At 46.0% G+C, this 18,870-nt stretch overlaps 1 protein-coding gene across 2 annotated transcripts in view; it reads left to right on the top strand.

Moving 5' to 3' along the window:
• The window catches only part of Gne (glucosamine (UDP-N-acetyl)-2-epimerase/N-acetylmannosamine kinase), a 47,116-nt gene that overhangs the window by 7,723 nt on the left and 20,523 nt on the right, over positions 1-18,870 (top strand). Inside the window, exons 1-4 of one of the 2 annotated variants that reach the window (XM_057790432.1) lie at positions 7,094-7,389; positions 12,610-12,815; positions 14,301-14,752; positions 17,861-18,013. In XM_057790432.1, the coding sequence (XP_057646415.1) occupies positions 12,652-12,815; positions 14,301-14,752; positions 17,861-18,013 (769 nt within the window). In that variant the 5' untranslated portion in view covers positions 7,094-7,389; positions 12,610-12,651. Of the gene's footprint in view, positions 1-7,093; positions 7,390-12,609; positions 12,816-14,300; positions 14,753-17,860; positions 18,014-18,870 lie in introns of those variants that run through there. The other variant, XM_057790431.1, reaches the window with a different exon arrangement.

Here is an 18,870-nt window from a genome sequence, read left to right on the forward strand (position 1 = left end):
TGTTTGGGTCTCTGTGTTCCGGGAAGCAAGTGAGGTCATGCTTGGCAGTAGGCAGGACAAGTGGTGCTCTAAGTGAACACTAAGCACACCAACAGACCCGTACTGAAAGTTGCTCTTTTCTGCCTTCTTCCGCTTCATCAGGAGAGTATAAACAATAGAGTGGACAGCCAGCTTTACCCCCAGACCCTCAGACAGCCTGTCAATCCGAAGTGCTATGAATGAGAACAACGAAGTGGAGGTTGACAGCTACAGGTGGATATTCAGGTGGATATGGTAATTGGCTACTCAGTTTTTGTTGTTTGTTTTGGTTTTGAAATAGGGACTCCAGGATACTCTTTAGCTCATTGTAGTCCAGGCTGGGCTCTAACCCATGTTGATTCTCTGTCTCTGGAGGGCTAGGATTCCAGGCAGGCCTAATTCACCATGCCCAGCTGATCACTCATTTTTTCCACCCTGTAATTATCTTCTTCGGGACTCAAAACAGAGACGGGAACTACGTAATGCCGCCTCCACCTCTCTTCTGGCCCCGTCCAAACAGCTCAGCACACACCCAAGAACTCCTTCCTCCACACTCTTATTCAGCCCCAGGATCATCTGGACATTGTCCTCCAGGTAGCCCTCATCAGTGAGTTGGAGTTGGGGATCAGAATGATGAATTTGGCGGGTCTCCCTGACATTCAGGTCTATTGATCTTCTGACTGCACGACTGCAAGGAACAGGCATTGGAAGGAAAGACTCACTGTAGCTATAAACACATTGGCATTAGCGTCAGAAGGCGGCACAGTGGCAGAGCACTAGCATCCCAAACAAAACAAACAAGCAAACACAAACTAGAAAACAGGGAAGAAAAGTAAGCCTAGCTTCCAAATCGATTAAATCCAGAAAGCTGTTGAGGATCCTGCCTCACGCTCCACCTGCCCTGCTTGTGTTTATTTATTTTGTTTTGTTTTGTTTTTTCGAGACAGGGTTTCTCTGTGGCTTTGGAGCCTGTCCTGGAACTCCTCTTGTAGACCAGGCTGGTCTCGAACTCACAGAGATCTCCCTGCCTCTGCCTCCCTTTCCCACACATATCCCACCACCTAGCCACTGTCCCCGCCTGTCTAAAGGCCCTAGAGAGCTAGCGCAGCCCACCTGGCAGTTACCCATGTGTTTGTTAGGCACAGTCTTGGTGCTAGGTTTTCAGGGATTGTGGACAGGCACCTTCCGAGTAGGCACTGATAGTGTGTTCTTTCTTTAACTTAATGGCAGTTTCTATTTCAGAAAAATGCCAAGTCAACACTTGATTTAGCTATTTATGGATGCCTCAGTAATACACACACACACACACACACACACACACACGTATAATATATAGAGAGGGAGAGAGAGAGAGTAGTAGCTAGCTCCGCGGGCTAGGGAGATAGCTCAGTTGGTAAGCGCTTCTCTGGCAGGCGTGAAGTCATAAGTTAGAATACCTAATGCTCACATTAAAAAGTTAAGTTTGGGGACAGTAAGAGAAGTGGAATGGTTTGTGTGCTGTGAAGCGAGGCGGAACTGGCTACGTGATGACTGTGAGGAACAGCCTGATGTGAGAGGCCATAGTTATGCCCAGGCCCATACTGCTGCTGAGGGGCTAGGTCTGTGACCCTGCCACAGCTGGGGTCTGTGTTGATGTCGATGGCCCACATTACCACTGAAAACCATTCAGACGACCGTGGTGTGTGCTGCTGCTTGAAGCCATGTTGATGTCTGTAGGCTGTGCTGCTGCAGGTGACCATATTGATCCGGTGGCCTACGCTGCCTCCTGAGGCCGTGTTGATGTCCAGGCCCCTGCTGCTGCCAGGGATCATGTCTGGATCTGTGGCCCTACTGCAGCTGGGGTCTGTGTCGATGTACATGGCCCGTGTTTTCACCAAAAGCCATGCAGATGTCCGTGGTCTGTACTACTCCATAAAGCCCCTCCTCACCTGTGCAGTGCAGAGGCAGAGGCATGGCTAGGGAGAGCTGGTCCTGTCCCTTGCCTGGGCAGCACAGGAGAGCTGGCATGGGCACAGGGGAGCTGGCGGCCTGACCAACTGTGCAGCAGAGCTGGAGACTTGACAGCTGGCATGGGTGTGAGGAAAAATTGCAGTCGGTAGAGGAGCAGGTCGTGCCCACAGGGGCCGGCAAGACTTTTTCCCCCAAGTTCTAATTTTATTCTTTATTTTATTTTTTATTTATTTATTTATTTTTATTTTATTTTATTTATTTATTTTTTTTTGGTTTTTCGAGACAGGGTTTCTCTGTGGCTTTGGAGCCTGTCCCAGAACTAGCTTTTGTAGACCAGGCTGGCCTCGAACTCACAGAGATCTGCCTGCCTCTGTCTCCCGAGTGCTGGGATTAAAGGCGTGCGCCACCACCGCCCGGCTTATTTTTTTTTTAAATAAATCTTTATTTATTTATCACATGTATACAGTGTTCTGCTTGCATGTATATACTTGCAGGTCAGAAGAGGGCACCAGATCCCATCACAGATGGTTGTGAGCCACCATGTGGTTGCTGGGAATTGAACTCAGGACCTCTGGAAGAGCAGCCAATGCTCTTAACCTCTGAGCCATCTCTCCAGCCCTATTCTTTATTTTCTTTTGGGGGGAGATTACACGGGTGGAGGGAGGATGTGCGAGGACAGGGAGATGAGTGGGATTGGGGTGCACGATGTAAAGTTCCCTAAAGATCAATAAAAAAAATTATGATAAATAAATAAGCCTATAATTCCAGTGCTGGGGAGGTAGAGAAAGGTGGATCTCTGGGAATTGCTGACTAGCCAACCTGACTTAATCACTGAGAGATCTTGTCTCCAAAAAAATCACAAGATGAATATTCCTAGGAAATATACCCAGGGTTGTCCTCTGTCCTACAAATGCCTGCACACACATCTAATAGCTTTGCCAAGCTGATCTCATGCTCCCCCCCATCACCACTTCTTGCATAATGCTGGGCATTGAGCCCAGGCAAACACTCAACACTGAGATAAACCTCCAGCTAATATTTTTTTATGTTACTACTATTATTATTATTATGAGATCTGAGTCTCATGTATTCCAGACTAGCTTCAAATTTATTGTATATTCAAGAAGGATCTTAAACTTCTGAACCTCCTACTTCTACCTGTTGAATACTGGAATTACAAGCAGGCACTATCTTGTCAAGTTTTATATGATAGCAAAGGTTGAGCCTAGGGTTTCATGCATGCCAGGTAAGTAAGTACTCTGTCAACTGAGTTACATCCCCAGTACTTGCCCCCTTTTCTGGAGTAGTGTCTCACATAACCCAAAGTGCCCCCCAATTTGCTACATTGTTGAGTTTCTGGGCTTCTGATCTGTTTATATACAAAAGAGGTCTGCAGGGCATGGTGATGCATGCCTTTAAGGTCAGCAATTAGGAGGTAGAGGCAGGTGGATCTCTCTGAGTTTGAAGCCAGTCTGGTCTACATAATGAATTTCAGCTAGGACTATGTAGAGAAACTCTGTCTCAAAAGACAAAATGATCAATAAAATAAATAGGAGCACTAGAACAGATACCTGGATGTTGTTATGAGCCCTGGGCATAGATAATAAGCAGTTACTACTACAATGGGTAGCATATACCGAGCAGGGCAGTACTTTATAATCATTAAATCACCAAGTAAAAGAACAAAACAAGTCCATGTGGTAAGAAATGTTGCCAAAATGGCCAGCTAAATATCCATCAGGATCCCTCCAGAAAGGTCTTGCCTTCCGTGAGAAGGCTTAGTAATTCTTCATAGTCTGTGTTTTGATGTTTTCGCATATGCTGCAGCCGATGGGTCAGCTATAGAAAGATCTTATTTTAGCCGGTGGTGGTGGCGCAGGCCTTTATTCCTAGCACTCGGGAGGCAGACGCAGGCGGATCTCTGTGAGTTTGGCCAGCCTGGTCTGCAGAGTGAGCTCCAGGACACACTCCAAAGCTACACAGAGAAACCCTGTCTCGAAAAACAAAACACAACAAAAATGACCTTATTTATATTATATTATAAACTGTAAGTCCTTAGATCAGAGTAACGAAAGCAGGCAAACGGCCCTGCTTGGGAAGGCTTTGGGTGTGCCAGTTCACACTGCTGACTAGAAGAGCCACGGAGCCCCTGGACATTTGCACATAGGAAAATGAACTGCACACTGAGAGACAAGTCCTTAGAAGGTTCTTGTGCAGTTCTGGAACTCAGAAATGCAAAAGGTGAGGTCATTTCATTTAATGTTAAATGACAAATACCTTACTAACTACCTACATATAGAAATACGAGATTTTTAACATTGGTTAAGCAAAAAACAACAACAAATAAACACACAACAACTTAGAACTGTTGGCTTCTTCCTTTCCAATATGTATCCCCTTGATCCCCTTCAGTTGTCTTATTATTCCTTATTCAGTTACTATATTGAATAGATAGGGAGAGAGTGGACAGCCTTGTCTTGTTCTTGATTTTAGTAGAATTGCTTTGAGTTTCTCTCCATTTAATTTAATGCTGGTTATCAGCTTGCTGTAAATTGCCTTTATTATGTTTAGATCTGTCCCTTTTATCCCTAATCTCTCCAAGACTTTTATCATGAAGGGGTGCTGGATTTTGTCAAAGGCTTTTTCATCATCTAATGAGATGATCATGTGGTTTTTTCTCTCAGTTTGTTCATATTGTGGACTACAGTGACTGATTTTCATATGTTGAACCATCCCTGCATCTCTGGAATGGAGGCTACTTGATGATCTTTTTGATGTGTTCTTGGATTGGTTTGCAAGTATTTTATTGAGTATTTTTGCTTTTGTGTTTCTGAGGGAAATTGATCTGTAATTCTTTTTCTTTGTTGAATCTGTGTGGCTTGTGTATCAGGGTGACTGTGGTCGCAAGATATGAATGTGACAAGATTCCTTCTGCTTCTATTTTGTGAAATTATTTGAGGAGTATTGACATTGCCTTTCTTTGAAAGTCTGGTAGAATTCTGGGCTAAAACCAACTGACCCTGGGTGTGGTCCACCATGCCCAGCTAAACACTGTTTTTTGAAGTTAGTTTAACTTTCAACACTGGCTATGTAGTAATGTAGTATGTAACTTTAAAAGCCAGATGCCTCTCTTGAGATCTTCCATGATTTCCAATGCACTCATGACAGACAGAGTAATGGCTACTTTAAAATGTACTTACCCCTCCTTTGGAGATAGAGTTTGCAGGTGTGACCAAGCATTTTGTGCTCATCACCCTAGCCTTAGTCACCTTATTAAGTGCCACAACAAACCAGCCAATTACTAAAATTAGAAACCCAGAAGCTATTCTTTATTCATTACTTATATAAGTTTCACCAGTCTTCTAGCCAATAAATTATATTTCTGTCTACTTCAGCCCAGTTTCCCTGGCACCAGTTCTTGATGAATACCTCTCATCCTTCTCTACCCAGCTGTCTGAGAGGCATTCAGAAAAGACACAATCAAAAATGTGTCAGAAATGGATGTGTTAGCAGAGCAGACACAAATGGTCAACTTACAAACAGATTACTCTGACCTCAGAAAGGAAGGTAGACGATGGCACACACCTCCATGTACAAAAGTACCCACCCCACTGTACTTCCAGGATGATGTGACCCTTGCAAACCCGAGCTTCACCCTTAACTAAAATAGGTCACAAGCTGCAAAGTGTGATGTGGTTTACAATTGGTTTTATAGCAAGAAACCCCAGTGGATTTCTAGATTGTTTAAATAGTGTCACTTGGTCAGACTAGTGGACCACGCCTCTAATCCCAGAATCTGGAAGCTGAGGCAGGAGGACTGACATGAGTTTGAGACCAGTCTGGACTACACAGTGAATCCTATGGCAGCGTCAGCTAGCTAGGTACAGTGTAAGACCCTGTGTCAGAAAACTAAAAAATGTTTTCAGTGTTTCACTTGTGATAATCTTTTTCTTGTTGAAGACATGAGTGCAGTTACATTGCTCAGACTACTTGTGCAGCTTCTCATTCTCCTGCTCCATGCTAGGGTCAATATTACCCTGTCGGGAGGTACAGTTGCCTGTAACTCCAGCCCCAGGGTCTCTGATGTCCTCTTCTGGATTCCAAGGGCCCCTGAACTCTAATATACACCAACCTCAAACACACACACACACACACTAAAGATAAAATCTAAAAACAAAACCCAAACACTTCAGTAGGAGCTAACTGCACAGTCCCCTCTTTCCCTTCCTGGGTCTCGGAGCTGCAACCAGCGTGGCTGAGATGAAGATATTCTAGAGACATCTGAGTCCCTCAATCTATTAGACTATTGAAACAAAGGACTCAAAACTGGAATTTCCCCACTAATCTCATGCTGGGAGGAGGACAAAGCTGAATCCTGGTGTTGGAAATAGATTTCACACCGGGCGCTTTACTGGAGAGGCTGGAATCCAGACAGTAATAGGGCTACAGCCTGATCTGGAGCATCTAGATATGTACATTGAACTCTTCCTATATATTATAACCTCAGTTTATGGGTTCCAAAATGGACCTGGGGAGAGCACATCCTTGGATCTCTTTGTTCCTCTTTGCAATATGGTCACATTGAATAATAATAATGATGATTATTATCATTATATTAATTCTGTTGTTCTCATTGACTTATGGAGGATAATGGCAGAACCTGGCTTTTCACAAACAGTGACACCCAAATTTGGTAATAGAATGCTCAGCTAATACATGTGTCTTGTCACTCCGCACTCCACCAGAGCCTCCTGGCAGGCGTGGCCAGGCTTAATCCCAGGGACCACTCTGGGCAGGTGCTTGGTCTCAGCTTGAGTGCAAGGCTGAAACAACCATCTCGTGGAAAACTCGGGCTTCACAGTGGGCTTCGGCAGAGGAGAGAACACCACCAGGCTCAGCAGACCAAATGGACGCCACTACCCGAGCTGACACGACAGCGGAAGGCGCTCAGTGCAACCGCCCGAGGCTAACAGAAACGCTCTGGGGAGGATAGGGGGCGGGGCGGGGCCGAGGCTGGGCGGAGCGATCGACAGTTCGGCGCTCCGCGGAGTGTGTGTGTGTGTGTGGGGGGGCGCCTGCAGGAGCAGCGGTCGGGCGGAGCGCCGAGTCATCGAGCGGCGCTGGAGTAGCGGAAGCCACGGGGTGCGCTGGCCCTGGCCCGCGGTGTAGGCCGGCTGGAAGCTCGCTGACTGAGTGCTGAGGTGGCGCTGGAGGAACTAACCCGGCGAGGGCCACACGTCAGTCGGTGACTCACGAGCATCGCGCCGCGCTCCAACAGCTCCCCTGCAGCTGTGGGCCTTGCACTGGGTGCCCCGGGACTGCGCGGCAGGGCGCCTCTCCCGCCGGGCGCGGGGCTCCGACGCGTGACCCCGGAGCTGTCAAGCTCAGCGCGCGGGTGAATGGGAACCGGGGCGTGAGGAGGTAGGCCTGGCCATGTTTCTGGGCCAGGGGCAGCCCTGGGGCCCGGGGCGGAGGCGTGAGAGAGCTGCTGGCCACCCCTGCCCCGGGTGCACGGGGTGTGATCTGGGAGACGGTCTCGGAGGTCCGCCCAGCACGGACCATCTGGACTCTTGGCCCCCTTGGAAATGTGATCGGCGTTTATATCCATCCAAGAACAGCCTTGTAAAATCGCTAGAGCACAGTTGGGCTTTGCTCCGCAGATAGGAGGGGTGTGGCGGGGGTACAGTTTAATTGGAAAGAAAATGGTTTAGCCCAACTGTAGGGGCTCTGGAAGGAACGACAGACTGGATTATAGCGGGGCAGCGGGGTGCTGAGAAATCCGCACCCCGTTTTATTGCGGGGAGTTCCATCCGCTCTGCGTGAAAGGAAGTGTGTGTCAAGTTCTCCAGCAAGGTTTGCGCTCGTGGGTGTTTGTGGCAGAGGGTGTGTAGGGCAGTGACCTCGGTGCAGGAAGATGGTTCTGTCAGTCATTAACTATGTTTAACTGTAATTTAGAGCAAGACGATTTTTTCCTATACCTCAATGTTCCTGTCCGTGTAGCGGAGTGAATGAGATAGGATTAAAAGATGCTTTCTTATAACGTTATGTTATGTTAGCACAGTGCGATGTGAAAGCACTTAGCGGTGTTTACCGTGTGACTGGTGGCTGCTTGCACAAGCGTACAGAAAACCCTTTCTCGTGGTTGGGACATTGACATTACCACCTTTTGCAACGTTTATAAAGCACGATTGAGTTGAGCGCGGTATGTGAGCATTGCCATTTCTTGGAGCCGGGGAGATGGCTGGTGGTGGTTGCTGGAGGGTGTGATGCTGAAAACTTGACCTGGGTCTAGGTCCTCAGAACCCGGTAAAACCAGCTGTAGAATTCGAGCGACTGTCATGCCGGCAATCGGGGAGACTACAGACAACCTGTCTCTAACAAGGTGAAAGTTTAAGTGGGGGAGATTGTTCTGTGAGGAGAGCAAAGCATTGGCAGAGAAGGAGGAAGTGGAGTAAAAAGCTCTGTTGAAGCCAGTTGACTGCTGCTGTTGGGATGGGTTGGCCCAGATTTGGAGATCCTTGCAGGTGGTCTCTGGGTTAGGCATTTTATAAAACCTTCGTGTCCTCCCATTTCCCTTATTGTCTGGTCCACTGATCAAGCGTCCACCCAGGCAGCCTTCCTTCCTGCTGATTTGCTGTGTTCCTGACGTGTCCCCCACCCTAGCCCTGAAGGCATAAAGAAGCACATCCCAGCGCTCCTTGTCTGTGTGTTCTAACTCTGCTCGAGCTTGGAGGATTGATACAGGAGTTTGTCCTTTTGTTTTCGTCTTTTGTTTTGTTTTGAGACAGGGTTTCTCTGTAGCTTTGAAGCCTGACCTGGAACTCGCTCTTGTAGACCAGGCTGGCCTCGAACTCACAGAGATCTGCCTGCCTCTGCCTCCCGAGTACGTGAGCCATTACTGCCTTGTTAGAGTTTGTCCTCTGACCTCCGCTTTCACCCCTGCTGCCATCTCACTGGCTCGAGTGCTCAAAACTGTTTGCATTTTGCAATGTTTGGGGCCTCAGACTTTGGGATGGGTATACACAGTATGCACTGACAAATATAGATACAGTTGATTAATTTTAATTTTTGTCTAGTATTCCGCCATGTAAAGAAGCAAATTCGATCTTGTTTTACATTGTACTTTATGAAGCATAAATTACCTTTAAGTAGTTTGAGTCAATTTTGTCTCATTACTCATCCCATATTAGTGGTGACAATGCTGGTCACTATCTTCAGTATAAAAAATGTGTCTTTAGTGGTGCAAGTCTTTAAACCTGGCACTCAGGAAGCAGAGGCAGGCGGATCTCAGTGAGCTCCAGGCTAACCTGGTCTGCAGAGAAAATCCCAGGACAGTTAGGGGTATGTAGAGAGACCCCCGTCTCAAAAACACAAAGAACAGATTTTTTAAAAAGTACCTTTGGGAATACTTCATCCAGAATAAATAGCAGACAGTTTGTTAAAGTTTCTGATTTCCATCGCACTTGCTTGTGAAAGCGGAATGGTGGGGTCTGTTGTGTTCCGGGCCGTCCTCCACAGTGTTCTTTCCTGAAGTCAGAAACGAGATCTTTCTCAGCTCCTCACCCACCTCAGTTTTCTGTGCAGTGCTCTACACAGATTAAAGACTCTGTAAGCTCTTGTTCATTCTGTGTTTATTTCCAAGGCTCTTCAACTCTTCATTTATTTAAAAAGCTGATAACTTGCACAGTTGGTTTGATATTTCCATTGTCTTTAAATTTTTCCTTGTTCCCATTTAATTCAGAAACATAATTATAAATATTTTAAAAGTAAAGAATGTAGCAATAGCTTGTAAAATGTTACCAATTGCATACTATATATTATATGTGTGTGTATATATATATATATATATATATATATATATATATATATATGAGGATGGTACATGCCTGTAATTTCAACACTTTGGATGCTTACACAGGCCAGGGCAGACCAGCCAGGGCTACATAGGGCTGTCACAAACAAACAAACAAAAAACCCAAGCAAACAAAAACTCACTAATAAGCCCAAATACCAAATGTTGGGTGGGGACAAGGAGAGGAGACAGAAAAGAAAAGACGGAAATGAAGGCAAACCAGTCCTGTGAGCTGCTGAGAAGAGCCACATGGCTGAGAGAACGGCCTGGTGGACCTTTTCATTTGAAGCCGTGCGAATACACCACCTAATCATGAATTTGTGTATTTATTTATTTATCTGTTTGTTTATTGGGATAGGGTCTTACCATGGAGCTCTGGCTGACTGGGAACTTGCATGTAGTCCAGGCTGATTTGGAACTCACAGAGATCTGCCTGTCTCTGCCTCCCAAGTGCAGGGATTAAAGGTGTGCGCCACCATGTCCAGTATGCAATAATTAATTTTTAAAATTCAAGAAATACTTCTCTTTAAAAAGTTTTAAGATTTACTTTATTTTCCAAAAAGTTTTGACTTAAGAAAAAAAAAAGAGCACATATTTTCATAGTTTATACAGCTGGCTAACGGTTGGTTAGGACGATAGCTCGGTAACCTGGCAAACAAAGCACTGCCAGCTGGAACGTTCGCCGTCCACGTATAATACATTGACCAACGCCGGTTGTTTGCGCTGCCTCTCCCAGCAAATCAAATATCACAGCTGAGCCAGTCCACGTTTGTTCAGTGGAGGGAGGACTGTGTACAGGACACTTAGGACGGCTGTTCTCTAATGATCAGGTAGTGCTCTAGACTCTTGGTAGTGTGCTCATTTGACAGTTACAAGGGCTTTTCGTTGGGCAGAATTAGCCTTTCCTGGGTATTATGCTTTGGAGAGGGCCTCACTCATCGTGGGACAGTTTGCATAATCAGACAACTCCACTCTGAAGTGTGCCCACATCAGAAGACCCTCAGTGGGCTGACTGCTGAGCCTCGGGGGCTGCACCGACAGTTTGCACAATCAGACAACTCCGCTCTGAAGTGTGCCCACATCAGAAGACCCTCGATGGGCTGACTGCTGAGCCTCGGGGGCTGCACCGACAGTTTACACGATCAGACAACTCCACTCTGAAGTGTGCCCACATCAGAAGACCATCGATGGGCTGACTGCCGAGCCTCAGGGGCTGCACTGCTCCCGTTATAGCCTGGATTCCTAGTTCAAGTTCAAATATTGCTGTATTTCCTCAAACCTAAGCACTGAGGTCAGAGTCCATGAGGTGAAACTTAACGTTGCTACTGGGAAATTTAAAGTTTTCCATAAAACAAATCCCTCCCCACTGTTCTTTGTAGCTCTCCCCCGCCTCGTCTCTTCTTCCCTTCCTCATCTCATATCTCACCATGTACGTGGATTGGCTTCCAGCTCAGGATCTTTGAATCCTCCTGCCTCAGCCTGACAAGCACTGGGGTTATATGATAGATGGCCTGCAGAAACAAGTTCCCTAAGTCAACCATCTCTTGCTCTGGTTTTGACTTTGTAAGTGAAGGGTGTGGGGTGAGGGCAAATGGAAAGATAGGTAGGCCGCGGAGTTAAACAAAAGTGTTTTCATGGGTGTGGCAAGGCCACAGTGCTGAGGAGGAGGTAGCTCTGCAAGGGATGGGGTTAATGAAGCCTGAGTAGGAGTCTGGGCAAGAGGGGAAGGAAGCTGTAGGTCCAGGCATTAGACCTAAGGCTGGCATAGATCCACTAGTGAACAACGGGCATTTCAGTTCGCTGATGCATTGACACTAGTAATCGGAGAAATGTAGTTTAAAAAACAGGCTGAGGTCCAGATTAGCATTTTGGATTTTATCCCATAGTGAGGTATGCTGATTGGTGTGACAGTCAGATCCCTTTGAAAGTCTGTGGGAGAAGGACAGGACAAGAAATAGGCTCACCACTTTGACCACTAGCTCAGACCCAAGACAAATGGACTTTTATCTAAGGGAGGTGCTGGTGGGGACCATGAGGAAGAAACAGTGAGCTCAGGGGTGAACCGACCCGCTCAGGAGGCACTGGTGAGGAATGGAAGTGGCAGGATAGCAGGGAATTTGGATGAGTCGTAGTATCTAACTGGGTTAGGGAACAAACCAGGAGAAACAGCTTTACGGGAGAACATGAGTTCAGTTTGGGACACCGACTCTCAGGTGCCTTGGGGAAGCATAGCAGAGCCATCTGTGGGCGTTTGGAGTCGGCTTTGCGGCCTGGCACGTGGGTGCAGATGAGGTCTTGAGGGAGTTTCTAAGAAGCATCTCTTCCGAGGGGGTGTGTCACGTGAGGGCGAGGACATGCTCTTTGAAGATGTGATCTTGAATCTTGGGGCAGTAATTTTCCCTCTAGACCTGTCTCTCCCTTTTGTGAAATTAACCGGTAGGTGATTCTAACACATTTTCTAACAGTCTGTTTTGTTGGGCTGGCTTGTGAGTATACCAAGTATTTGTTTTTAGTAAGTACATTTAAACTAATAATTAAAGAGAAGTTATTTGTTTCTCTTTGGAATGGAAACTGTGTTCCAGTGTGGCAGTGAGAGAAAGGATGGAGGCTGCCAGCCTGCTGGGGGTTCCTCGCTTGTCACCCCAGTGAGGGTGTCACAAGTGGAGCAGGGTGGAGCAAGGATCGGACGCCTTTGTACTGAACCACAGTGCTTTCAACTGGAAAGTTCTGCTCTCCTGCTTCGTAGTTATTCCGGCTGTGAACAATAACTTTTATTTTTGTATCATTAGGAACTCTATTTTAAGAAACTCTCAACTAAAAAAAAACAAGTCATGGAGAAGAACGGGAATAACCGGAAGCTTCGGGTTTGCGTTGCTACCTGCAACCGCGCGGATTACTCCAAACTCGCCCCGATCATGTTCGGCATTAAGACGGAGCCTGCGTTCTTTGAGCTGGATGTGGTGGTGCTGGGCTCGCACCTGATAGACGACTACGGGTGAGACGAGTGCTTTCCTGTGCTTCGTCCAGCAGTGCGCCTGGGAGAGCCTGGGTTTGTAGGCTGCGGGCCTCGGCCTTTGTGTACCGCAGGGCACTGGGAAGACGCTCAGAGTCTGTTACTTAAGTTATAAACCAGGGTAAAAACCAAATGGCGATGAAGCCTGCCCCACTGCTGCTGTTCAGCAGATACTTGATGATCGACAGCTGGAAATGTCACTGTTTGTTACTACACTCAGAAGAAACACATATGTGTGTGTATAATTGTATATAAAGTTAGACTATAATAACATGGCTTCATGGCATAATTTTTTTGGTGTTGGGGTTTGAGCCCAAAGCCTCAAGCAAGCCAGACCTGTGCTTTATGACAGAGCACGCTTATTTCACCCCAGGGTGTCTTGTGAGTTCTAATGGCAGTTCTTCAGAACAGTTTATTAAACTGAGTGTATTGGTGTGTGCCTGTAATCCTACTACCTGGGAAGCTGAGGCGGGAGGATTGCTTTGAGTTTGAGTCCTGCCCAGATTGCAAAGTGAGGGCTGCATAGTAAGACCCTGTCTCCAAATAGACAAAACAACAAAAACCAATCCTGGTTTACAAGTCAATCACATATAAAGTAGTATACATGAGACAAGATTTACAGAAGTCTAACTTATCTTAAGGTAAATGAAAATGTTACATTACCAGGATCATTAATTTGTGTGTGTAACCTTAAGGTCTGTACTGTAGGGTAGCAGGGATGATTTGAAAACTGAAGGGTAAACTGAGCAAGACCAGGAGCCTTGGCTTTGCTCTTCTCGTGCACTTAGTGCCCCCTTGTGGTTTGAAAATGTTCGTGCAGCCTCCTAAGACTCGGACCCTCACCGTGTATGAAAGAAGCTAGTGCTCAAACCGTCATATTCAGACTACTTTAAAGGCAGGGCGGTAATGCACCGCCAGAACAGTAAGCAGAATACCACCGTCTCCTACACTCTGTGTGGCGGGGGCTTGCTCTAAGAAGACAGTTAAGGAGCAGTGAGGAGGCTCATGGGTAGCTCCTATAGATTTTTTTTTTTAAATTGAAATGAATCTGGCTATCTAAGGCAGGCTCTTTGAGTGATCGGACGTTGTAGTTTGAGCCAGAGGTAGAAGTCTCAGTAAGTCTCTTCTGTGACAAGGCTTGTGCGGGAAGGCGGTGGCAAGGAGGCTGGCCCGGGAGTGGTAGTTGTGCAGCGCCCGAGGTGGAAAGGGGTATTTGATGGTGAGACTATTGGATAGGAAAATCAGCTAGTATTTAGGAGGATCTCAGGGCAGGCTTTATCTCCATCTGGAGAACGCTGCTGACTGTGTACCAGTGTGAATCAGGTAAGGTACATTTATGGTCTTTGCTCTTTGTTTGTAGTTTAATTACTTGTTTTAGCAAGCGAGACTGTGAACAGGTGTCGCTTTGGGGTTAGTATTATGCTTTCTTGTGTAAGAACATAGTGTCACTCCTGTGCTCCGCTTTAGAAACACATATCGCATGATTGAGCAAGATGACTTTGACATTAACACCCGGCTACACACGATCGTTAGAGGGGAGGATGAAGCAGCCATGGTAGAGTCAGTAGGCCTAGCTCTAGTGAAGCTTCCAGATGTCCTTAATCGCCTGAAGCCTGACATCATGATTGTTCACGGAGACCGATTCGACGCCCTTGCCCTGGCGACATCTGCCGCCCTGATGAACATCCGAATCCTGCACATTGAAGGAGGGGAGGTCAGTGGGACCATCGATGACTCCATCAGACACGCCATAACAAAGCTGGCTCACTACCACGTGTGCTGCACCCGCAGTGCCGAGCAGCACCTGATATCCATGTGTGAGGACCACGACCGCATTCTGTTGGCAGGCTGCCCTTCCTATGACAAACTGCTCTCAGCCAAGAACAAGGACTATATGAGCATCATTCGGATGTGGCTAGGTACGTATGCCAGACTCAGAAAGTGTTGGGCATATTTCAGTCTTTTTGGAAACTCATGGACACAATATTCCATTGGAGACCAGAGAACTAAGATTTTACTTCACAGTTCTTTGTGGTATATGCTTACCCCAAGGTTCTCTATGAAATAGAAAAGCTGGATTGATGTTAAAAATCTATGCTATGTTTGTACATATGGAATGCTTTTGCTTCACTGAATATTTTAGTGAGTAGTATTCACAAGGATAGTTCATTCTTTAACAGTTTTAATTTATGTATTGATAAGTTTTAAAAAATGAATTTTATTATTGTGTGTACATATGCATATGTGTGTCTGTTCAAAATCTGATGTGCATATGAATCTGTAGTCAGTCCTCCTCTTCCGCTGTGTGCTCTAGGGATTGAGTTCAGGTCCACATGCTGGAGCGTAGATAGCTCAGGATAACCTTGAACTCTTGATCCTCCTGCATCTGCCTCCTAAGTGCTAGGATTATAAGCGTATGCTACTATACCTGTCCATGAGTACAATTCTTACTTTATCAAAAAAATGGGGAAAAGGAGAAGGAGATGGCTCACTGGGTCAAATGTTTGGCATAAGAATCCATGTCAAAGAGCCAGCTGTGGTGTGTGCCCTGGCCCTGGCATGGCGGGGCATGGAGGCAGCTAGTCCAGCTGGATTGGTAAACTCGGAATTTAGTTAGACCATCTCAAGAGGTGTAAGATGGGGAGCACCTGAGGAAGACAGTCAGCGTTGCCCTCCTGTATCCACATGTGCACACAGTGTTGGGGGAGCATGCTATAAAACTGCGTATAATGTGATCCATCTCTGTAAAAGCTGTAATAGTGGGAAGGCTAGAAAGTAGGTAAAACTAATTTATTATATTATTTTCCAGTGTGAGCTTAGAGTACTTTTACTTTTTCTACTTTTTTTTCCCCCTTGTTTTTTCAAGACAGGGTTTCTCTGTGTAGCCCTGACTGTCCTGGAACTCGCTTTCTATATCAGGCTGGTCTCTGTCTCTCAGTCATCAGCCTGCCTCTGCCTCCTGAATGCAGGGATTAAAGGCATGTGCCACCACCACTTGGCTGCATTTTATTTTTCAGTATGGAAAATGTTGCTTTCACTTTTGTGTGTGCACATGGGTTTGTGGAGGCCAGATGTTGATGTTCAGCGTTTCCCCCACTGCTTATGATTTGAAACATGGCCGCTCACTGAAACTGCAGCTGACGGGTTTGGCCAAACCGGCTGGGCAACAAGCCCCAGAGATTCTCTTGTCCTCACACCTCAGGGCTGGAAGTATGGGCAAAGAATGTCATACCTGGGGTTTTGGTTTTGGTGGCTTTAAAAGAAAGTGAGCGTGCCGGGCTAGCGGGATGGCTCAGCAGGGAAAGGCTCTAGCCCCTGGCAGTGCAGCCCTTGCAGCCCATATAAGGTGGAAGAGGCCGGGCTCCACAGAGTTGCCCTCTGACCTCCACATGTGTGCAGTGGCATGCACATTCCCTCACATGAGGCCCACACAAGAATACTAATTTTTTAAAAATCAAGGAAACAATGCAGTAAGATTGTAAACACAAACTTAAAGCCCTGTTTGACAGTTTATACTTCATGATGGAAAGAGCAAAACCTGGATTCTTACTTTTTATATTTATTTCTTTATTTTTAGACAGAGCTTTGCTATATAGCTCTTTTTATTCTGGTACTCATTGTGTAGGCCTGGCTGGTCCCAAGACTGTAGCTTTCCTGCCTCCTTCTCCCATGAGCACACAACTGCACACAATATCCAGCTTCTTGTTTTACTTTTAAACTGGTGTAAAAGCAGACACATGACAGTAAGGCCAGCTGTATCTAGCAGTAATACATTTGTACAGGTAGCACTGTCTGATTCTCCACTAGAGCTTCTTACATTTTCACTCTGCTCACAGGAAAGTAAAATTGTGCAGGTCACTTACAACATGCAGCTCTATTACCCGATCCCATAAGAATATTAGCAAGGTCGAAAAGGTACATTAAACTCGTGATAATGAGAGGCATCCCAACAGTAAGTATCAGTCTTCGCTGCCAGGAATAGATAGTTCCGGCTCAATGACTTGACCTTTGTTTCTCAACATTAAAACGAAACAAAACACAACACAACAAACAAAAAATACCTAGCCAGGTATGGTGGTACATGCCTGTAATCTTAGCACTTGGGAGGAGGTCAAGAGTTCAAGGTAATCTTTAACTACATTGAATTCAAAGCCAACCTGGAATACGTGAGACCTTGTCTCAAAAAAAAAAAAAAAAAATCAAGGCTGGTGAGATGCTCAGCTGGTAAGAACGCTTGGCCGCAAGCCTGAGTTCGGTCCCTGTAAGATGGAAGGAGACTACCGCGAGTTAATCCTCTACAGTCATAGCATGCATCTCACCCCTCACTAATAATAATACTCAATAAAACAAAGTCTGAAAAATTACACTCAGAGTATAAGGAAAATGAGAAGTGGAAATCACTCATGGAGCAAAGTGCTAGAATTCTTCCCCTGAGACCTCTGTTTATTCTTAGCAATAGTTTGTATAGAACGGTCCTTCTCATGGGACTGGAGAAGCGCTTTGATATCCCAATCTCACGGCTAACAGTGCAGCTGGCTACTTGATTGGTGAACCTTGCATTTAATTCCCAGACCCCTGGGAGTGTGAGGGGGAATCCTTTCACCTACAAAGAAAAAACTCTGAAGATGAAGGATGTGGGGGCCAGGGGAGGGGTGAAGAGACTCTCAGAGGAGATTATGTCCTTCGTAGCTTACTGTCTACATAGACTGTGCTCTGGCTGCTGCTGTAAGGATGCTTCCGAGTGCCTCAGCTGCCACATCAAAGGATGACAGCATTCCCCTCTCAGGACCATGTGCTGCAGCTGTGGTTTAGAGTGGAGCTGTACCTTGAATTGCCTTATCAGATGTGGTACGGCACTTAGATTGTCTGCACTTAGATTAGCTCATCCTTTAGATCATAATAGGAAAGGCTCCCCTTTTTCACTTTTGAAAATGTGTTCCAGGCAAAAAAAAAAAAAAATCAAACAACAGCAACAAGAAGAAGAGTCTTAACTAATGAAGCACTGTGGTTCGCCTCTCTTTAAACAGGTGATGATGTAAAATGTAAAGATTACATTGTTGCTCTGCAGCACCCTGTGACCACTGACATTAAGCATTCCATAAAGATGTTTGAATTAACACTGGATGCGCTTATCTCATTTAACAAGAGGACCCTAGTTCTGTTTCCAAATATTGATGCAGGTAATGGAGCTTAAATGAAATTATGCCATCTACCTTTTCAAACTTTGGTTTCTGTTACTTTCCTCTTTTCTTGACGGTCGCCTTTGCTTGCCTATCTTATCCTAGGGCCCTTCGGAAAAGCATCTCAGTCGAAGGTTAGTCAGAATGCTGTGTGTGATACTGTAGTCCACCTCTAGTAGAAACAACAGGAAGTAAATGTTCAAGAGGCTCGCTGCTCTGCAGTTTGCCCTCCTGCTTTGTCGTTTCCCTCCAGTTTCCACTCTGAGAAGGAACTCTAAGGGCTGTGAGAGGTCAAGGTCAAGGAGGGTGTGTAGGCTGGGAGAGCTGTGGACTTCAGTGTTAAGTGAGACCTCAGGCAGGTGATGGGGCTCTGAGGTACATGAGACAGGTCAGGGCTGACACTAAGGGGTCTTTAAATCCTGCTTATTGTAGCTGACATTAGTCACTGTGAGCTCTTAGGATTCTTTTGGTTACAGAAGTGGGACCTTTTCTCTGAAATGCTATGCTATTACCTGCCACCTTACTTATGAAGAACCTTTTCTGTTAGAAGAAACAGGACTCTGAACCCAGATTTTGATCAGGTAATACAGCAGTATCTCAAAATCCTTTAGAGTTCTTTTGGCTCCTTTAAGTGATGTGGGAGTCTTCTGTTTTGTGTTGATTTCATTGGTTAAATAAAAAAACTGCCTTGGCCCTTTGATAGGACAGAAAATTAGGTAGGCGGAGAAAACAGAACAGAATGCTGGGAGAAAGAAGCCAAGTTAGGCAGTCGCCATGATTCTCCCACTCCAGACAGATGCAGGTTAAGATCTTTCCTGGTAAGCCACCTTGTGGTGTTACACAGATCATTAGAAATA

The sequence above is a fragment of the Chionomys nivalis genome, chromosome 16 (assembly GCF_950005125.1).
Source record: "Chionomys nivalis chromosome 16, mChiNiv1.1, whole genome shotgun sequence".
NCBI lineage: Eukaryota > Metazoa > Chordata > Mammalia > Rodentia > Cricetidae > Chionomys > Chionomys nivalis.